Consider the following 21,813-nt stretch of genomic DNA (forward strand, 5'->3'; position numbering starts at 1 on the left):
AAAACCTACAGGACAGTAGATCTCCAGGAAGTGGGTTGGGCTGAAAACCTACAGGACAGTAGATCTCCAGGAAGTGGGTTGGGCTGAAAACCTACAGGACAGTAGATCTCCACTAAGTGGGTTGGGCTGAAAACCTACAGGACAGTAGATCTCCAGAAAGTGGGTTGGGCTGAAAACCTACAGGACAGTAGATCTCCAGGAAGTGGGTTGGGCTGAAAACCTACAGGACAGTAGATCTCCAGGAAGTGGGTTGGGCTGAAAACCTACAGGACAGTAGATCTCCAGGAAGTGGGTTGGGCAGCCCTGGGCTACATAGTTTACTGCTTTTGCCCAACCATTTTTCTGAAACCCATAGCAGAGATGCTTTGCTTTATTTCTAAGAGCTTGGTCAACATTCTATGTTTGTATTCCCATAGGGCCCTGGTCAAAAGTAGTGTAGTGTGTAGGGAAAATGATGTTATTTAGGACAGAACCTCAGACTCAGTTTAAAGCCCCTCCTGCATCCTAGTCACACAACATTTTGTCACCAATCTGGCTCATGGGACATTAAACAAGCCAGCAAGTACAATTACAATTTTAAGCGTATAATATTTTAACAATGCCTGCAATTTGTACCAGTAAATATTACACAAAGTGAGGAGGAATAAGGAGCAGTGTCACGAAACATGACATCACTGAAACATCATCCTCATCATCTTCTTCTTCTTCGCTTTAAATTCAAACGGTCACCACAGAGCTTTCAGTTAAATCCCACTGACCATGCCGTGGCTGTAAGGTAAGAGCTGACAGAGTCACACTAAAAACAGAGAAGGACATGGCTACGAACAAACCAACTAGCTCTCCTCTTGTCAGAACATCAGTGTTTTCTCTCTCTCCCAGCAGAAACAGATGGTGATTTTATGTCAAGCCCACGTTGTCACACCAGCGTATGTACAGAAAAAAAAAAAAAAAAAAAAACATTCTCCACATTTTTAAGAGAAGGGAAAACAAGAACCTTTCTGTGTAGAGAAAAAAAAATGAAAAAAAAATGTGCACGATGCCCTCAGTCTCCACAAACACGGCCCTCAGAGGAAGTGGAGTGACGTGAGAGCGACGGGGACGGGGGGGCTAGCCTATTGTTGGACCAGGCAGAGATACTGGTCAACTGAGCCGCCGACGACGACGACAGGCGAGATGGAAGAATTTTGTCAGTTGGTTTCCAGGAGAAAAATGATTTACTTACTCCTGATAAGTCAGAAGGGAGAAAATAGTCTCCCCCCCACTCAAAAAAACAAACAAAAACTAAACAAAATAAAGTTTTTGACCCAAAGACATTATTCTGTTCCCAGTGAGTATGAGGAGTGCCTTCTTTAGCCGTCTTCTTTAGGAGGTGTGTACCAGCCTGAACAAAAACAACACAGGAGGTTGCCATAGTACCCACTGGTGTATATATTATCAATATTATACATCATTCAACCTCATATGGATTGACAGTTGGGGCTTACCATTCTTTTCGTGAATCTGGACCAGGGATTTGTATGACTGTTGTGCTCTGGCAAGGTTGTACTGGTTCTGAAAGGAAATAAATAAATAAAATTACAGCAGATCAGACTCATCTTCAACCACCTCATAATACTGGTACCAATTACCAGGATGTTGAATGCATTAGCCTACCTTATTGGCTCCAAACTGCACCCTGGCTTTTCCTTTGACTAAAGTGGCATTGATCTGCATGATCACAGACTCTATGGAATAGGCACTGCTCCAGCCCTGAAACAACGTAAAGAAATACACCATTAGGCCGAATTTTCACCTGGTCACTTCTGTCAGAAGAGAGCAACGAAAGGAGAGAAGACAATCGAGCTAAGAGAAAGAGCCAACTTCCTCAACCCCTTTGGGTTAGGGATGAACATTGTGTGAATGGTTAAATATGACACAGACCTGTTTTGTGAGAAGTTCCATACACAAGGCCCCTCCGCCGAGAACGTAACTGAAACAGAATGAATGAAGAGAGGGAATTAGCTCAGTAAGTACCAGGACCGGTCCACGTAACCAGACAACGATGAGGCCCATCTCATTCTTGTCATTTAACAGACACTCAACGCACCAGTGTATTCAACATAAAGTAGCTATGTACGACAACTACATATCACAGTAGGTATAATAATTTGTTCTTAACCGACTTGCCTCGTTAAATAAAGGTAAAAAAAATTAAAATAAAATAAAAATATATCTTTTTAAAATTGTTTAAAAAAAAAAGGTCATGTTCCTTTTATCATCAAACTAAGTCTCATTGGTTAAAACAGTCGTTCAGAATGATTTGCATTTGTGATGGATAATGACACGATCCTTCCGAGGACACAACCCAAAGACACAATGAACCGATCCCCCCGAGGACACAACCCAAAGACACAATGAGTCGATCCCCCCCGAGGACACAATGAACCGATCCCCCCGAGGACACAATGAGCCGATCCCTCCGAGGACACAATGAGCCGATCCCCCCCGAGGACACAATGAGCCGATCCCCCCCGAGGACACAATGAGCCGATCCCCCCGAGGACACAATGAGCCGATCCCCCGAGGACACAATGAGCCGATCCCTCCGAGGACACAATGAGCCGATCCCCCCCGAGGACACAATGAGCCGATCCCCGAGGACACAATGAGCCGATCCCTCCGAGGACACAACCCAAAGACACAATGAGTCGATCCCCCGAGGACACAATGAGCCGATCCCTCCGAGGACACAACCCAAAGACACAATGAGTCGATCCCCCCAGAGGACACAATGAGCCGATCCCCCCCAGAGGACACAATGAGCCGATCCCTCCAAAGACACAATGAGTCGATCCCCCCAGAGGACACAATGAGCCGATCCCTCCGAGGACACAATGAGCCGATCCCTCCGAGGACACAACCCAAAGACACAATGAGTCGATCCCCCAGAGGACACAATGAGCCGATCCCCCCAGAGGACACAATGAGCCGATCCCTCCAAAGACACAATGAGTCGATCCCCCAGAGGACCCCCAGAGGACACAATGAGCCGATCCCTCCGAGGACACAATGAGCCGATCCCCCCGAGGACACAATGAGCCGATCCCCCCCGAGGACACAATGAGCCGATCCCTCCGAGGACACAATGAGCCGATCCCCCGAGGACACAATGAGCCGATCCCCCCGAGGACACAATGAGCCGATCCCCCGAGGACACAATGAGCCGATCCCCCCCGAGGACACAATGAACCGATCCCTCCGAGGACACAATGAACCGATCCCTCCGAGGACACAATGAACCGATCCCTCCGAGGACGTCACTGAGCAGCACTCACCCGCCAGACAGCACAGGAGAGACGACCCGTACGAACGGTGGGTCAAAAGGAAAGTTATCCTGCAAGAGTCAAAGAAGAAGAAATATTTTTTAGCTCAAAACCTCATGTCAAATAAAAGACAAATTAATGTATACATTTTTTAATAATAAATATATATATTTTTTTTAATCGATCAACAAATGAAACTTACTTTATATGAGAAACTGAGCAGAATGTAGTCCACCCCTTCCTTCTCCTTCATAACTTGCAAGTCACTATGTAACGGACTATCTGGGTCTACCCTGTTAAAATAAATTACCGAATGATTAGAGTATATTATCCAGACTTGGACAGCTAGGAAACAACACATCTCTATGAAATAATACCCGGATCTGAATACTTACGTTCTTATTTTGACGTGCCACTCATAAAGGCTGTCATTGACTAGCTCCACCGAATAAATACCTGGAAATAAATAACAAGACATATACAGGTGAACATCACTGTAAAAAAACAGACAGAATTTAAATGGGGATTTTCTCTCTCCAATTATGCCAATAAAATTTTCCAAGGAGCGTAGACATCAACCCTAAAGAGTTAATAAACATGTTAGGATTGTTTTCATCAGCCCAGATCTACAAGCACTGAAGGGTTTGAACCAATGGGGAGGAGTAGACACTGAACAGCTTGAACCAATGGGGAGGAGTAGACACTGAACAGCTTGAACCAATGGGGAGGAGTAGACACTGAACAGTTTGAACCAATGGGGAGGAGTAGACACTGAACAGTTTGAACCAATGGGGAGGAGTAGACACTGAACAGTTTGAACCAATGGGGAGGAGTAGACACTGAACAGTTTGAACCAATGGGGAGGAGTAGACACTGAACAGTTTGAACCAATGGGGAGGAGTAGACACTGAACAGTTTGAACCAATGGGGAGGAGTAGACACTGAACAGTTTGAACCAATGGGGAGGAGTAGACACTGAACAGTTTGAACCAATGGGGAGGAGTAGACACTGAACAGTTTGAACCAATGGGGAGGAGTAGACACTGAACAGTTTGAACCAATGGGGAGGAGTAGACACTGAACAGTTTGAACCAATGGGGAGGAGTAGACACTGAACAGTTTGAACCAATGGGGAGGAGTAGACACTGAACAGTTTGAACCAATGGGAAGGAGTAGACACTGAACAGTTTGAACCAATGGGGAAGGGTAAACAATAAAATCCAGCTATTTTTATACAGCACATTTCAGGAATGCAATGCAATGTGCTTCACAGGAGAAAACGAATACAAAAACAATGAAAATAAAAGCTGAAATCTTTACTACACAACAAACTAAATCATTACAAAAACTGAATGACTAAAAAAAGGTGAGGGCCAACTGAGGAGGGGTAGACACTAAAGGGGGAGGGCCAACTGAGGAGGGGTAGGCACTAAAGGGGGAGGGCCAACTGAGGAGGGGTAGGCACTAAAGTGGGAGGGCCAACTGAGGAGGGGTAGGCACTAAAGGGGGAGGGCCAACTGAGGAGGGGTAGGCACTAAAGGGGAGGGCCAACTGAGGAGGGGTAGGCACTAAAGGGGGAGGGCCAACTGAGGAGGGGTAGGCACTAAAGGGGGAGGGCCAACTGAGGAGGGGTAGGCACTAAAGGGGAGGGCCAACTGAGGAGGGGTAGGCACTAAAGGGGGAGGGCCAACTGAGGAGGGGTAGGCACTAAAGGGGGAGGGCCAACTGAGGAGGGGTAGGCACTAAAGGGTGAGGGCCAACTGAGGAGGGGTAGGCACTAAAGGGTGAGGGCCAACTGAGGAGGGGTAGGCACTAAAGGGTGAGGGCCAACTGAGGAGGGGTAGACACTAAAGGGGGAGGGCCAACTGAGGAGGGGTAGGCACTAAAGGGGGAGGGCCAACTGAGGAGGGGTAGGCACTAAAGGGGGAGGGCCAACTGGGGAGGGGTAGGCACTAAAGGGGGAGGGCCAACTGGGGAGGGGTAGACACTAAAGGGTGAGGGTTAACTGGGGAGGGGTAGACACTATAGGGTGAGGGCCAACTGGGGAGGGGTAGACACTAAAGGGTGAGGGCCAACTGGGGAGGGGTAGACACTAAAGGGTGAGGGCCAACTGAAGAGGGGTAGGCACTAAAGGGGGAGGGCCAACTGGGGAGGGGTAGGCACTAAAGGGGGAGGGCCAACTGGGGAGGGGTAGACACTAAAGGGTGAGGGCCAACTGGGGAGGGGTAGGCACTAAAGGGGGAGGGCCAACTGAAGAGGGGTAGGCACTAAAGGGTGAGGGCCAACTGAGGAGGGGTAGACACTAAAGGGTGAGGGCCAACTGGGGAGGGGTAGACACTAAAGGGTGAGGGCCAACTGGGTAGGGGTAGACACTAAAGGGTGAGGGCCAACTGGGGAGGGGTAGGCACCAAAGGGGGAGGGCCAACTGGGTAGGGGTAGACACTAAAGGGTGAGGGTTAACTGGGGAGGGGTAGACACTATAGGGTGAGGGCCAACTGGGGAGGGGTCTCCACACAAAAGGGACGGAGTATGTTAGTAATGTCTGATCTGCATGCAATTTGACTAGTTGAGACATAAAAAGGGTATTGATAGAGAAGTGAACTCCTCTATTACAGTAAAATAATGTCTCAATGTGTTTGTGTCCATAACACCAATTCTTTTGGACCAAACCTCAAATGTAAATAGTGAGTTTGTCAGAGAGGAAGATATGATCTCTCAATTTAGTTGGCGTGAGGTTAAAAAAAAGGGGGAAAAAGAAACAAATTAATTCGATATATCGCCCAGTCCTAAACTGAACCAGGACTCACCTGTCTTGTAACTCTGTGATCTGTAGATCTCCCTGAGTTCCTTCATGAGACGATCGGAGGCCTGAACGGAACCAGAGACGGCACCCTGAAACAGGCATCACAACACCACTGGGATCAGAACCAGGCTAACAGAGCACCATTTCTCAATCCAGTCCTCCAGGACCACACCTACTTTTAATCTTATCCAAAACACGCAACACACCTGATTTAGCCAATCATGTGCTTTATGATTAGTGAACTTGTTGAATCAGGCGAGCTAGTTTTTGGAATGCATTAAATATGGCTGGGGGTCCCCAAGGACTAGGTTAAGAAAAAAAAACAGAGACACTATATAACAGTAGAAATGTTCCCGTCCCCCCCTGAAAAAGAAGAAAGAAACCTTACCGAATGAGCACTTACGTTCAAGTGGTCCTGCCTCTGGTTCTTACGGATCTTCTCAAGGATGGCCAGGTTCTCCTTCAAATCAAAGTGTATTTATATAGCACATTTCGCACCGAAAAAGAAATGCAGTAGGAAGTGCTTCATTTAATAATAAAAAGTTAGATGAAAAAAATAATTTATTTGTATAATTTGTATAAAATATAATATAGTAAAACAATAGTAAAAGATGACACAGTATAATGAAATGTTTACTTGCAAATTTCTCCTATGAATTACATTAGTGAATAAAAGTATAAAAAAAGGTATTGTGTAAAAAAAAAATGTAAGAGGCATAAAAAAATAACATGCAGGGAAGACGTAGTCTGGGTACCAGTCTAACACACCACTCCATGTCATTTACCAAAGAGACTGGCTTTTTTCGTCAATCTCAACATTCAATATGCAGCTGGGATTTATGGCTGAGTTGGTCATTGGTGGTTGGAAATAACATTTTGACAGGTTTCCAATGAAGCAATTGTAATGACAAGTCCACCACAACACACCCAATAGTTCCCTGATTAGCAAGGGGGTAGTCTGTGTTCATTTTCATTGAGTATTTTTAAAACAGTTTGAGATCATTGTGAGGGGTCTTCGGCAGTGGTTGAATGGGAAAATAGGGACTTCCCAGGAAAATGCAACAGTAACCAAGGGTGGCGGGACTTAGCGAAGGGTCACAATTGCATTATGTATTTAGTTAGCGAATTTAAAGAGATTAGCTAGCAACTTTTGACAGACTGGTTTCGACGGGACAAAAATCAGCTACTTTTTAAAAACTGAAAAGGTAGCGAGCAGCTATTTTTGTATAGCTTTCAAATGAGCACATTCTTCTCCTCTACCCAGCAACACTTCACCAGGTCATTGGTGTACAAGAGATGAGTCCTGTAAATATAACTGGTAAAATAATGGTTAATAAACTATCAAGGGGAATTCCATAAAATTAGATTTTGTATTTCCTGAATTCTGTTCTCTCTTTTTTACATTTCCTGGTTAGGGATTTTTCCGTTTTTTTTTTTTTTTTGACTCTCAATATTACAATTATTTACAGAGAAACAGAGTATTCATAATGCCAAAGCCTAGTGTTCGTTGCCATTAATTCTACAATATATTTTAAAAAAAAATTGTAATTATTCGCCTACCTCCTCATGCCTTTTGCACACAATGTATATAGACTCGCCTTTTTTTGTACTGTGTTATTGACTTGTTAATTGTTTACTCCATGTGTAACTCCGTGTTGTCTGTTCACACTGCTAAGCTTTATCTTGGCCAGGTCGCAGTTGCAAATGAGAACTTGTTCTCAACTAGCCTACCTGGTTAAATAAAGGTGAAATAAAATAAAAAAAATAGCTAAAAGGTAAATCACTCAGTTCTGTTAACACTAGCTAGTCCTCTTGCACCATCGCGTCTTGTCTGAGCTCGTAGGTTTCGCAGGGTCCGTTTCCTGAAAAGGGCATCTGCTGGAACCAGACGCTATTGGCCTCTTTGGTAAACGACACAGTACAAGGAGTGGAACGTAATAGCTGAACAGACGCAACCAGGCGAGGGAAGACGGTAAAAAGAAAAGTCAACTAAATACACTGAGCATAACAAACACCTTTCTAATATAGAGTTGCACCCCCCCCCCCCTTTTTGCCAAAAGTGTTTGAAGCGTTCCACAGGGCTGGGTGCCCATGTTGAGTCCATTGCTTCCCACAGTATGGTCAAGTTGGTTGAATGTCCTTTGGGTGGTGGATTATTGTTGATACACAGATTTTTTTTTTGTTACCGTACACCTGGTGACCGTGTCAGCGTGCACGCTCCAGGCCCGCCACAGGAGTAGCTGGGGCACAATTGTACAAGGACATCTCGGGTGGCCAAACCCTCGCCTAACCTGGACAACACCGGGCCAATTGTACGCTGCCTCATGGGTCTCCCGGTCGCGGCTGGCTGCAACACAGCCCGGGATAAAAACCCGGGTCTGTAGTGACACCTCAAGCACTCAATGGCACACATACACAATCCGTGTCTCAAGGCATAAAAATCCTTCTTTCACCTGTCTCCTCTTCAACTACACTTAAGTGGATTGAACAAGTGACATCAATAAGGGATCATAGCTTTCACCTGGTAAGTCTGTCATGGAAAGAGCAAGTGTTCTTAATGTTTTGTAGACAGACAGAGACAGATGCATGCGGGGGTAAATTACCTTCTCTATTCCGTCATCCTCTGACTTCTTCCCGTCCACTGGCTCCTCTTCCTTCATCTCATAGTGGTCCAAGTCTTCAATGTCCTGCTGAACATAATCTACAGTTTTATTGCATATTCTATAGAAACATAAGAGAATGTATATACAGCACAAGAAGTTTATGATGAATGTGGACATTATCGGTCTCCATATCATTACACATAGTAGGGTTGGGCGGTCTTAAAATGACAGATCGTCCAATCCAAACATGGCAGGAATAGACGATAGGGGTCAATTGGCGGGAAGAAGGCAATATACAAGGACACATTGTTAGGCCTAAACAGTGTTAGACCTTGTTATTTTGGCAAGTCTAGGCGACAGTAGGATTTATGAATTGGTAGGGCCTTTTATCTTTTGTCCATAAAAATACTTATCACTTATTATACAATTATACCCATGTCAAATTATTATTTTTTAATAGGCATTTATTTAACTTTCATTTAAAGGCAAGTCAGTTAAGAAAAAAATTCATCTGATTTACAATGACAGCCCCAGACAAACCTGGACGACGCTGAGCCAATTGTGCACCGCCCTATGGGACTCCCAATCACGGCCAGAAGTGATGCAGCCTGGAGTCGAACCATGGACTACAGTGACGCCACTAGCACTGAGATAGCGGTGCCATTAGACCGCTGTGCCACTCGGGAGCGCAAGTCAAGTGTCAAGCTACATTATTAATAACACAACGCAAGACAACAGTCTAACCACCTAATACATTGTATTCAGAAAATATTCACACCCCTTGACTTCTTCCACATTTTGTTGTGTAACAGACAGAATATAACATTGATTACATTGAGATTGTGTCACTGGCCTACACACACACACACACACACACACACACCCATAATGCCAAAAGTGGATTTATGTTTTTCAGCATTTTTACAAAAGAAATACAAATAAAAGCTGAGTCAATAAGTATTCAACCCTTTTGTTATGACAAGCCTAAATAAGTTCAGGAGTAAAAAAAATAATTGCTTAACAAGTCACGTAAATTGCATGACTCACTGTGAACAATAATAGTGGTTAACATTATTTCTGAATGTCTACCTCATCTCTTCACATGGGTAAAACATTTTAAAAAGAAGACATTGAATATCCATTTGAGCATGGTGAAGTTATTAATTACACTATGGCTGGTGTATCAATACACCCAGTCACTAGAACACAGATAGACGTCCTTCTTAACTCAGTTGCCGGAGAGGAAGGAAACAGCTCAGGGATTTCACCATGAAGCCAATGAGTTTAATGGCTGTGCAGAGTTTAATGGCTGTGATAGGAGAAAACTCCAGATGGATCAACAACATTGTAGTTACTCCACAATACTAACCTAAATCACAGAGCTATTTTTTTTTGCCTGTACAGAAAAATAGTCCAAAACATGTTTGCAATGTTCTAAAGTAAAACTGCAAATTTACTTTTTGACCTGAATACAATGTGTTATGTTTGTGGCAAATCCAACACAACACAGAGTACAGCTCTTCAAAATTTTCAAGCATGGTGGAAGCTGCATCATGTTATGGGTATGCTTGTTTTTGGCAAAGACTATGGAGTTTTTTGGGATAAAAAATAAAATAGAGATAAACACAGGCAAAAAACCTTAAGGAAAATCTGGTTCAGTCTGCTTTACAACAGACACTGGGAGACAAAAAACACCTTTTTAGAAGGACAATCGGCTTCATAATGTACAGTAAGACAAATACACACTGGAGTTTCCTACCAAGACGTTATTGATTGATTGATTTGACTTAAATTGGCTTGAAAATCTATGACAAGACTTGAATATGGCTGTTTAGAAATGATCAACCACCAACTTGATAGAACATGAAGAATAATATACAAATATTGTACAATCCATGTGTGCAAAGCACTTAGAGAATTTACCCAGAAAGACTCACAGCTGTAATCGCTGCCAGGTGGGTGCTCCTAGAAAGTATTGACTCAGGGGTGTGAAAACTTAAGTAAATTAGATATTTCTGTATTTAATTTTCTATAAATTTGCAAAAATGTCTAAAAACACGTTTTCACATCGTCATTATAGGGTATTGTGTAGATGGGTCAGAAATATTTTGATTATATTCATTTTCAGGATGTTCAGGATGTAACAACAAAATGTGGAATAAGTCAAGGCTTATGAAATACTTTCTGAAGGCAGTGCTTGCATTGAAAATGTAAGCTATGGCAAATAGGCCATTTGGTACATCACCCTGCTGTGTGCAGAACAGTGCTGTGCTATTCTGCTGCCAGACTCCGGAGGTGCAGTCAAATTCAAATATGCTAAACCCCGTTTGTGACATCACGATGGCCGTCACCATCGACGATGGCTGTCAAGCGTCCGTCGATCGATGACGCAACCGTAAGAACGCCCAACCCTGGTATATACGTAGGTAAACATGTACAGACACACACACCTCGCCCATTTCTTCTTCATCCTCCTCCTCGGATGTCACTTCATCCGCTGGTCCATGCTATACGGGAGAGTGGGAAAAAAGAATATACCCCCCAAAAAATAATGACTTTGTGTTTGTATCAATGGTGTATGGAATGTTACCCAGGCCCAGAATACGAGGCTTGCCTTGGGTTACGGCTGTTGCCATCCACAAATCACTATATTTCGATTTAAATCTGATGCAAATAATGTTAGCCAGAAATATGCATCTAAAAATGTGATTCAAAACCAACTGAATATCGTCTGGCTTCTAAACTGTGGGTTCCACAAATTCTAGATTATTTTTTTTATAGGAGATTGTCAGGCTTGCCATAGAAATATAATTTAATTCTAAAATGAGCCCTACCTTGCGCTCTGGGTTGATGGGCCCAGCAGGGAGTGGCTGATCTAGCATCTCAACATCTGGGTGCTGTGGCAGGTTGTACAGCCGACACAGGTCACAGATAAGACGCTTTAGCTGCTGTAGGAGCTGGGAGAGAGAGTGAAAGAAAAATAATAATAAACAGGTCAACTATCATTCTACAGCAGCGACAATATCTCTGAACCCCTTTTTCACAATAATACAATACCAACAACGCTTTGCTGTAAATTATCAAACAATTTTGAAGCAGGTATTGTGATTTCCATGAGAGTCAGAGCAACTTAGTGTTCTTTGTGGCTCAGTCGGTAGAGCGTGACACTTGTAACGCCATGGGTCATTGGGTTACATTCCTGCTGGGGAAATAAAATGATGCCCGTATGACTAAGTCGCTACGGATAAAGGCATCTGCTAAATGGAACGTACTGTGCCTTTGCAAAGTATTTCATAGCCCTAGACTTTATCCACATTGTGTTGTGTTACAAATTGGGATAATGTATTTAAAAAAAATAATAATTTTTATGATCTACACAAAATACTCTAAAATGGCAAAGCCTAAGAAAAATGAATTTTTGTAATTATTAAAAAAATTAAATGTATACGTCTTGATTAGATAAGAATTCAACCCCAAGTCAATACACGTTATAATCACCATAGTCAACGAGGACAACTGAGGTTTTCTGGGTAAATTCTCTACGTGCGTTACACATACCTGGATTGTACAATATTTGCACATTATTATTTTTTTTTTTAACTCGTCAAGCTCTGTCAAGTTGGTGGTTGATCAAATCAAATGTGATTGGTCACATACACATATTTATTTTATTTATTTATGTTCCTAGTCTCCACAGTGCAGTCGTATCTAACAATTCACAACAATACACACAAATCTAAAAGTAAAATAATGGAATTAAGAAATATATAAATATTAGGACGAGCAATGTCTGAGTGGCACAGACTAAAATACAGTAGAATACAATATATATATATTTTAAAACGAGTAAAACAGTACTTAAACTTTACACATACTGAGTGTACAAAACATTATGACCATCTTCCTAATATTGAGTTTATTGAAGGAACTCTGGAGCTCTGTCAGAGTGATCATCGGTTTCTTGGTTACCTCCCTGTCCAAGGCCCTTCTCCCCCGATTGCTCAGTTTGGCGGGGGCGGCCAGCTCTAGGAAGAGTCTTGGTGGTTCCAAACTTCTTCTATTTAAGAATGATGGGAGGCCACTGTGTTCTTGGGGACCTTCAATGCTGCAGAAATGTTTCGGTACCCTTCCCGAGATCTGTGCCTTCGACACATCTTGTTTTGGAGCTGTACGGACAATTCCTTCGACCTCATGGCTTGGTTTTTGCTCTAACATGCAGTCAACTGTGAGACATATCGACAGGTGTGTGCTTTTCCAAATCATGTCCAATCAATTGAATATACCACAGGTTGGCTGAGCTGTAGTCAATTAACAGCATTCTTACATAGGTATTTTTCTTGTCGAGATGGGATAGGGCAGTGTGATGGCGATTGCATCGTAAGTTGATCTATTCGGGCGGTATGCAAAAGTGGGTGTAGGGTAAGGTGGAGGTGCTATGATCCCTAACTAGCCTCTCAAAGCACCTCATGATGACAGAAGTGCATGCTACTGGGCGATAGCAAAGGTAAATTAAATGACTTTCTTGGGTACAAGAACAATGATGGACATCTTGAAGCAAGTGTGGACAGCAGACTGGGATAAAGAGAGATTGAATATATCCGTAAACACTCCAGCCATCTGGTCCGCGCAGGCTCTGATGTCGTCTGGGCCGGCAGCCTTGCGAGGGTTAACGAGCTCAAATGTCTTACTCAAGTCCAACACGGAAAACAAGAGCCCACAGTCATCGAGAGTGGGCCGCGTCGGTGGCACTGTGTTATCCTCAAAGCGGGAGAAGGTATTTAGCTTGTCCGAGAGCAAGACCTCAGTGTACACAACGTGGCTGGTTTTCCCTTTGTTACCTGCCACATACATCTTGAGTCTGAGCCGTTGAATTGCGACTCCACTGTCTCTGTACTGACGTTTTGCATGACCAATGTTGAATAGACCTTAGCATGGGTACTTCCTGTTTGAATTTCTGCCTATAGGGAGGAGCAGAACGAAGTCGTGATCCAATTGTCCGAAGCGAGGGTAGGGGAGGGCCTTGTAGCCATCCCGGAAAGGAGAGTGGTCCAGAGTTTTTAAAGCCCCAATACCACAGGCAAATGTGTTGATAGAACTTCGGTAGCGTTTTCCCCTGCTACAATAAATGCAGACTCGGGATGTGGTATCCAGTTGCACAAAGTCCAGTGATGTTCCTTGAGGGCCACTGTGGTATCGGCTTAAGGGGGAAAAATACACGGCTGTGACTATTGTCGAGGTATTCTAGGTTGTGTGAACAAAAGGACTTAAGTTCCTGTACGTTATCACAGCACGAGTAGTTAATCATGAAACATACACCTCCGCATTTCTTCTTCACAGAGAGTTCTTTATATCGGTCTGCGCGATGTACTGAGAACCCAGCTGGCTGTATGGACAGGGACAGTATATCTGGAGAGAGCCATGATTCTGTGAAACAGAGTATGTTACAATTACCAGATGTCTCTCTGGAAGGAGATCCTCGCCCTGAGCTCATCTACTTTATTGTCCAGAGACTAAACATTAGCGAGTAATATACTCGGAAGCGGTGGATGGTGTGCACACCTCCCGTGTCGGACTAGAAGTCCACTCAGAATAGTTCTCCGCTGGTGGTGTCTTGGAGCAGCCTCTGGGATGAGTTCAATTGCCTTGGGGGGTACGAACAAAGGATCCAATTCGGGGAAAGTTGTATTTCTGGTCAGAATTCTGGCGATTTACCGCCACTCTGATATCCAAAGGTTATTTCCGGCTGTATGTATTAACACAAAAACGTTCTGGTCTAATGTAAGAATTAACACACAAAACAAAAATACTGCAAAGTAGACATTTTTAAGTCTTGCCATAGATTTTCAAGCCGATTTATGTCAAAACTAACGAGGCCATCCGGGAACATTTAACATTTGCCTTGATAAGCACCTCCAGTGTACAAAACATTAGGAACACCTGCTCTTTCCATGATATTGACTGACCAGGTGAATCCAGATGAAAGAGGGGTATTCTAAGTTGACTTTGTTTTAAGAATGTCATACCACGGATCATTTAGCTATTTGATGTTGAATTGTAGTACCGCTTTACCTATAAAAAATAAAAAAAATTCAAGAGTTCATAAGATATTGAATTTGGACTATACTACTGTAGCCCATAGAAATGCATTAAATAACAAACACATAATTTGGGAAAAAACGACATCGTAAGGAATACATTTTTGAAGTGTCTGTCCAATATCTAAGAGAACCTGTATAAGAAAATTCAGGAAAGATTAGTTAAAAAACAAACATATTTAATCCCTTATTTTAGTTGGCACAAAACTACCTCCATTCGACATTTTTATTTTCCTTCACTACCTCCATTTATGGGGATCTTTGTTACTTAAGATTAATGCACCAACTTCTTGACTAGAGGGTTTGAATGTCACCTGTTAAATTAACTTTAATCTGTGTAGATGAAGGGTAGGAAACAGGTTAAGGAATGATTTTTAATCCTTCAAACAATTAAAATATGGATTGTGCATGTGCGCCATTCAGAGGGTGAATGAGAAAGACAAAAGATTGAAGTGCCTTTGAACGGAGTATGATAGTAGGTGCCAGGGGGGGGTGCACCTCAATATTAGGAAGATGTTCTTAATGTTTTGTACACTCAGTATATTTTAGCAATAAGGCCCGAGGGGTAGTGTTATACGGCCAATATACACGGCTAAGGGCTGTTCTTAGTCAAAGCCCTTAGCTGTGGTACATTGGCCATATCGTGCCTTATTGCTATTATAAACTGGTTACCAACTTAATTAGAGCAGTAAAAATACATGTTTTGTCATACACGTGGTATACGGTCTGATATACCATGGCTGTCAGCCAATCAGCATTCAGGCCTCGAACAACAATATATAATTGGCCTCAAGTTTTAGGTTATTGTCCTGCTAACAGGTGAAATTGTCTCCCAATGTCTGTTGAAAGCAGACTGAGCCAAGTTCTGTTGGGATTTTGCCTGTGCTTAACACTTCAGTTTCTGTTATCCTGAAACTCCTTAGTCCTTGCCAATGACAAGCATATCCATAACATGATACAGCCACTACCATGCTTCAAAATTCAAAGCGTCGTACTCAGTGATGTATTGGATTTGCCCTAAACAGAATACATTGTAAACAGGACAAAAAGTTGATGTATTTGACTTGTTGCAAACGGGACATACATGTTTTACTCTGTACGGACTTCCTTCTTTTCACTGTAATTTAGGTTAGTATTGTGGAGTAACTACAATGTTGTTGATCCATCCTCAGTTTTCACAGCCATTAAACTTACTTTTTGAAAGTCACCATTGGCCTCATGGAGACTTAGCTCTCAGATTAGCAAATCATGTCACGATGACTTGGTTAGTACAGGCGAGCGAGAATGATTGCTCTTTGTCATGGAAATAGTTGCAGTGTTTAGCTGTATAGTCAGCTACCGAAAATGATTTGTGTGTGTGTGTGTGTGTGTGTAGGAGGGACTAACTAGTTAGTCTGCCAGGCAAGAAAAGTTTTATGTTGCTGTAAATTAGGGTTGTGCTCACAAAGCATCAACCTTCACTAGCTAGCTAATACAGACAACCAGCTATCTAGCTACCGAAATTAAGGCTAGAGTCATTTGTTTTTATCTGTTGGGTGTAGGTTATGGTTTGTCATGTTTGCTAAGGTGAAGATATCCATAGGCTATACATTGCCTTTGTCAGCTTAGCTGTTAGGGTAGTAGAGGCCCGTGCAGTGGAGCTCATATGATCAGTTGGATATTTATTTACAGCTAACACGTTGCTTGTTTTGTCCCGTCTCTACCGACACAATTCATTTGGAAACTGTCCCAGATGAGTACCTACTTAGCTAACAATTGGTGAACTCTGCAGTTAGTCTGTCAGTCAAGAAAACGTGAATTAACTGGAGGAGAGGGAGAGAGAGAGAGGGAAATGGGAGGCGTGTAACTATCACAATTTATTATTACATTAATGGTTGAGAAAAAGAATGGAGGAAGGAAGACTGTGTAAGAGGTAGAGATTATGTTCCTGACCACAACTGTATCCTATTTATTGCTTCTCTCCTCTCCCCTGTTACTCTGTTCCTCAGTGGAAGTCAGGGAAACTGATGTGGAGAGTCAGCAAAAGGCAGGGAGGAAGAGGAGTTAGAGATGACTGAATGCATCTCTAATATGTGTTGCATTCACTGACTTATCAAAGTAGGCTATTTCTAAAAATGTTGTGTCAGGCATGGTCTGTACTAAATCTTATTGAGAGGTTCCCTACATTTTGAAATAGTCTCTGAATTTTTACAGAAGTAAGAATAGTTGTCAATCAAATAGCCTACTTTGTGTGGGTTTTGAAATACTTTGAATATAGTCACATTTTGGATAATTGTACTTCTAAATATTAATTACATGTAAAGTATAATATATTATACTTGGTACATTCTGACTGTAATTTAGGCAAATTTACTACATTTTAAATACGGTAGATTTTTTTGTTGAGTAAATTGTTTTTTGATGTCTCTACACAATGTAAGACAAAATGAGTGTTATTCCTATTGACATGAATGTGGTGTCATGTTAAAGACGAGGTTGTGCTCTTTAAAAGTAAGCTAACTTGGAATTGTCATTTGTTCTTTGTTTTTGAGCCATGTCTGTTTGAAATGTGTGAGAAAATGAGCTTTATCTTAAATTCTCAGTAATCTGCAGCACACATCGTCCATGCAACTTAAGCACATTTTTACTCCTGAACTTATTTAGGCTTGCCATAACAAAAGGGGTTGAATACTTAAGATCTTCATTTTTATTTTATTTTATTAATTTCTAAAAACAAGATTCCACTTTGACAGTGTGTGTAAATGTTATATTCAGGCTGTGAAAAAGTCCAGGGGTGTGAATACTTTCTGAAGGCCCTGTATAGTGTCAACTGACCCTATTTACAATAACTTAGCAACCAATTGTGTATGTGCTATTAGGGACTATGCCTTCCAAGAGAGCTGGTAGCTACACCCTGCAGCACATTTTATGTTGGTGTAAAGAGGTAGGTCCAGAGTCTACACACACACACACAGGTGAGTGACTTACCAGAGAGGTGCCCTTTCTGACATCTTCCAGGCGCTCCAACACCTCTGTCAGACTTGGGTCATCAGAGTCAACAAACCAGATTGGGGGTATAGAGGGGTATGACTCCTGGGAATGAGAGGTTGAGAGAAAAAAAAAACAGGAGAGAGGTGGTGACCAGTTTGATCACATTACTAGGAAAAGCTGTAATGGAGCAGCGCTGAACTGACACACACACATCTAGCCATCTATCTACACCGAACGAAAATATGAAAAAACGCAACAACTTCAAAAGATTTTAAATTGAGATACAGTTCATAAGGAAATCAGTCAATTTAAAATAAATGAATTAGGCCCTAATCTATGGATTTCACATGACTGGGGATACAGACTTGAATCTGTTGGTTACTGATACCTTAAAGAAAACATGCTCGACAGGTCACATCTGGTGAGTATGCATGCCATAGAAGAAATGGGACATTTTCAGCTTCCAAGAACTGTGTAAAGATCCTTGTAACATGCTGCCGTGCATCATCAATGCTGAAACATAATAAGGTGATGGCGGGTGGATGAATGGCACGACAATGGGCCTCAGGATCTCGTCACGGTATCTCCGTGCATTCAAATTGCCATCAATAAAATACAATTGTGTTCGTGGTCCGTAGCTTGTACCTGCCCATACCATAAAACCATCACTACCATGGGGTACAACGTTGACATCAGTAAACCGCTCGCCCACAGACCGCTGTCTCCCCAGTACAGTTGAAACTGGGATTCATCTGTAAAGAGCACATTTCTCCAGTGTGCCATTTTGCCGTCGAAGGTGAGCATTTGCCCACTGAAATCGGTTACGACGCCGAAATGCAGTCAGGTCAAGACCCTGGTGAGGACGACGAGCATGCAGATGAGCTTCTCTGAGGCGGTTTCTGACAGTTTGTGCAGAAATTCTTCGGTTGTGCAAACCTACAGTTTCATCAGCCGCCAGGGTAGCTGGTCTCTGACGATCCCGCAGATTAAGAAGTCGGATGTGGAGGTCCTGGGCTGGTTACATGCGGTCCTGTGGTTGTGAGGCCAGGTAGACATACTGTCAAATTCTCTGAAATGAAGTTGAGGCGGCTTATGGAAGAGAAATTAACATTAAATTATCTCTCAACTGCTCTGGTGGAATTTCCTGCAGTCGGCATGCCAATTGCACGCTCCCTCAAAACTTGAGACATCTGTGGCATTGTGTTGTGTGACACAACTACACATTTTAGGGTGGCCTTTATTGCCCCCTGCATAAGGTGCACCTGTGTAATGATCCTGCTGTTTAATCACCTTCTTGATATGCAACAACTGTCAGGTGGATGTATTATCTTGGCAAAGGATAAATGCTCACTAAAAGGGATGTAAACAAATTTGTGCATAACATTTAAGACAAATAACCTTCTTGTGAGTATGAAAAATGTCTGGGATCTTAATTCAGCTCATGAAACATGGGACCGTCACTTGACATGTTGCATTTATATTTTTGTTCGTTGTAGCGATATCTACAAAACATAAGTAACTGGTTAACTGACATCTCCTTAATGTATTTGTTTTTTATTCTTTGAATTGGTATTTGGATTGTGAGGTATAGCTACACTGTTGGGAGATAGAAAACCATTTCGCTACACCTGCAATAACATCTGCCAAATATGTATACACGGGTCAATACTATTTGATTTGATTAGCTAGATAGCTGTAGCTACTTCAGAATAAAGAAATGCTAGATCACATTCGGGGAAAACATCCATAGCTACACAACACGCACTAACCAGCTAGTCACGAAGTCACGTGCGCTGACTTGTAATGTTACATCCTGATGTTTTATTTGTTGGCCGTTGAAAGCTCATCCGAGTTGTTACGACATCAATTAGCTAAACCCATAGCTCATACTAAAAACAACCATTTTCACACGGGGACTATTATTCCGCATTAGTCAGCAATTGCGTGTTCACATGTCACGTTACCTTGTCTTATTGTATAAGCAACAAAAAAAAAATATATATATATATAAAATAATGAGCTACAATTAACAGCTAGATTTCATTTTATAGGTTGGTTGAGGGTCAAATGTAATTTAGTTGGGGTTTGTTTTTTTTCTCATACGCATTAGCCAACAAGCTAACATTAGCTAGCTAGTCTATAACAACCAACTAACTAAACGTTTACCACATATGAGCTTGTTTGTTGTTTGCTAAATAGCATAGCTAACTATAGCTGAACATACGACCCGTTATTAAAGTACAAACAAACTGAATTCTGAACACATTCGTAGTTTAATTATCTAGTTAGCTAGCTGATTTGTGACACAAATTATGTGTTCGCGTTGAAAATGCCAAATTCGTCATGTTTATCCTCTCGTCCTGTGCTAACAGGCTAGCTAACGTTAGCTTCTTTCTTACCGTGATGTTGCAATGTATAATCAGGAGTTTTTCACCGGTTACATTAAACTGACAACTAAGCTCATCAGGCTTCCAATCGATAATTCTGAAACGTTCGTGGTTTGGGTCAAAAATTGACTCCAAAAACTTCAATTCGGCCTTCAGACCCGAAACCGACATCTTCCACTCATCTCAAGCCAGGCAGTCCGCGGGGGAGGGGGCAAGTTGAGGCATATTGCGACCGCGCAGTCGGGACTGGATCTCGCACCGTAGCGTGAGAGCACAACAAAAGAGTGCAGTGCTGGGTGGGAAATGGAATATAATAAAATCCTATGTTTCTGAATACATAGCAAGTCACTTAGATATCTATGTATGGTCACTATTGATTATAGATATCAAATTATGTAAACAAATAAAATACATTTTAAAAAACATTGTCGAATGTGTTTTTTTTGTTGTTTTTTTTTGCTCAATGCTGAGCCAGTGCAGAACACAAACATATTGCGAAGATATAGGCACCATCCTGAAAGAGCATCAGGTTCACAGTCCTATCCGATAAACCAAATTCCTCTGCTAAGTATTTTCATCATACCGATATTGTGATTATTCACTGCCGATGACACAACAGTGTCATCACCGACAACAACGAGACAGTTTATAGGGAGGAGGTCAGAGACCTGGCTTTGTAGTGCCAGGACAACAACCTCTCTCTCAATGTGATCAAGATAAAGGAAATAATTGTGGACTACAGGAAAAAGAGGACCAAGCACACCCCCATTCTCATCGACGGGGCTGCAGTGGAGCAGATTGAGAGCTTCAAGTGCCTTGGTGACCACATCACCAACAAATGAACATGGTGCAAGCACACAATGACAGTCGTGAAGCGGGCACAACAAAACCTATTCCCCCTCAGGAGACTGAAAATGGGTCCTCAGATCCTCAAAAGGTTCTACAGCTGCACCATCGAGAGCATCCTGACTGGTTGCATCACTGCCTGGTATGGCAACTGCTCAGCCTCCGACACAAGGCACTACAGAGGGTAGTGCGAACTGCCTAGTACATCACTGGGGCCAAGCTTCCTGCCATCCAGGACCTCTATACCAGGCGGTGTCAGAAGAAGGCCCTAAAAATGGTCAAAGACTCCAGCCACCCTAGTCATAGACTGTTCTCTCTGTTACCACACGGCAAGCGGTACCGGAGCGCCAAGTCTAGGTCCAAGAGGCTTCTAAACAGCCTCTACTCCCAAGCCATAAGACTAGTGAACATCTAATCAAATGGCTACTCAGACTATTCACTACCCCCCCCCCGCCACTCTCTGTTGTCATCTATGCATTGTCACTTTAATTAACTCTACCTACATGTACATACTACCTCAACTAACCGGTGCCCCCACACATTGACTCTGTACCGGCAACCCCCTGTATATATTATTTTTTACTGCTGCTCTTACTTGTTACTTTTATCTCTTATTCTTATCCGTATTTTTTTCCAACTGCACTGTAAGGTCACTGTAAGTGTGAATACGATACCTGTTGTATTCGGCACATGTGACTAATACAATTAGATTTGATTCAGCAAGACAGACCCTATAGATAGAATCAGAAATATAGGCCTACGCTAGCACCTGGATCAATACTCAGTTCGATAACATTACACATAAGA

The 21,813-nt window shown here is 42.5% G+C and overlaps 1 protein-coding gene across 5 annotated transcripts; it reads right to left on the reverse strand.

Moving 5' to 3' along the window:
- Positions 1 to 355: 355 nt before the first annotated feature.
- Positions 356 to 20,377, reverse strand: LOC135556716 (ubiquitin-conjugating enzyme E2 Q2-like). Of its 5 annotated transcripts, none has more exons than XM_064990115.1 (14): positions 20,173 to 20,377; positions 17,771 to 17,875; positions 11,543 to 11,665; positions 11,159 to 11,215; positions 8,709 to 8,792; positions 6,509 to 6,565; positions 6,110 to 6,194; positions 3,698 to 3,758; positions 3,505 to 3,595; positions 3,315 to 3,373; positions 1,921 to 1,969; positions 1,654 to 1,749; positions 1,485 to 1,551; positions 356 to 1,381 (listed from the first exon to the last, which is right to left on the reverse strand). In XM_064990115.1, exons 1-14 carry the CDS (start codon positions 20,329 to 20,331, stop codon positions 1,350 to 1,352), a joined length of 1,125 nt encoding a protein of 374 aa, XP_064846187.1. In that variant the 5' UTR covers positions 20,332 to 20,377; the 3' UTR covers positions 356 to 1,349. The 5 variants fall into 5 exon arrangements, with proteins under 5 accessions (XP_064846187.1, XP_064846185.1, XP_064846186.1 ...); XM_064990113.1 differs by having other exon boundaries at positions 6,494 to 6,565; XM_064990114.1 differs by having other exon boundaries at positions 8,709 to 8,795.
- Positions 20,378 to 21,813: the final 1,436 nt, after the last annotated feature.

The sequence above is a fragment of the Oncorhynchus masou genome, chromosome 15 (assembly GCF_036934945.1).
Source record: "Oncorhynchus masou masou isolate Uvic2021 chromosome 15, UVic_Omas_1.1, whole genome shotgun sequence".
NCBI classification, from domain to species: domain Eukaryota; kingdom Metazoa; phylum Chordata; class Actinopteri; order Salmoniformes; family Salmonidae; genus Oncorhynchus; species Oncorhynchus masou.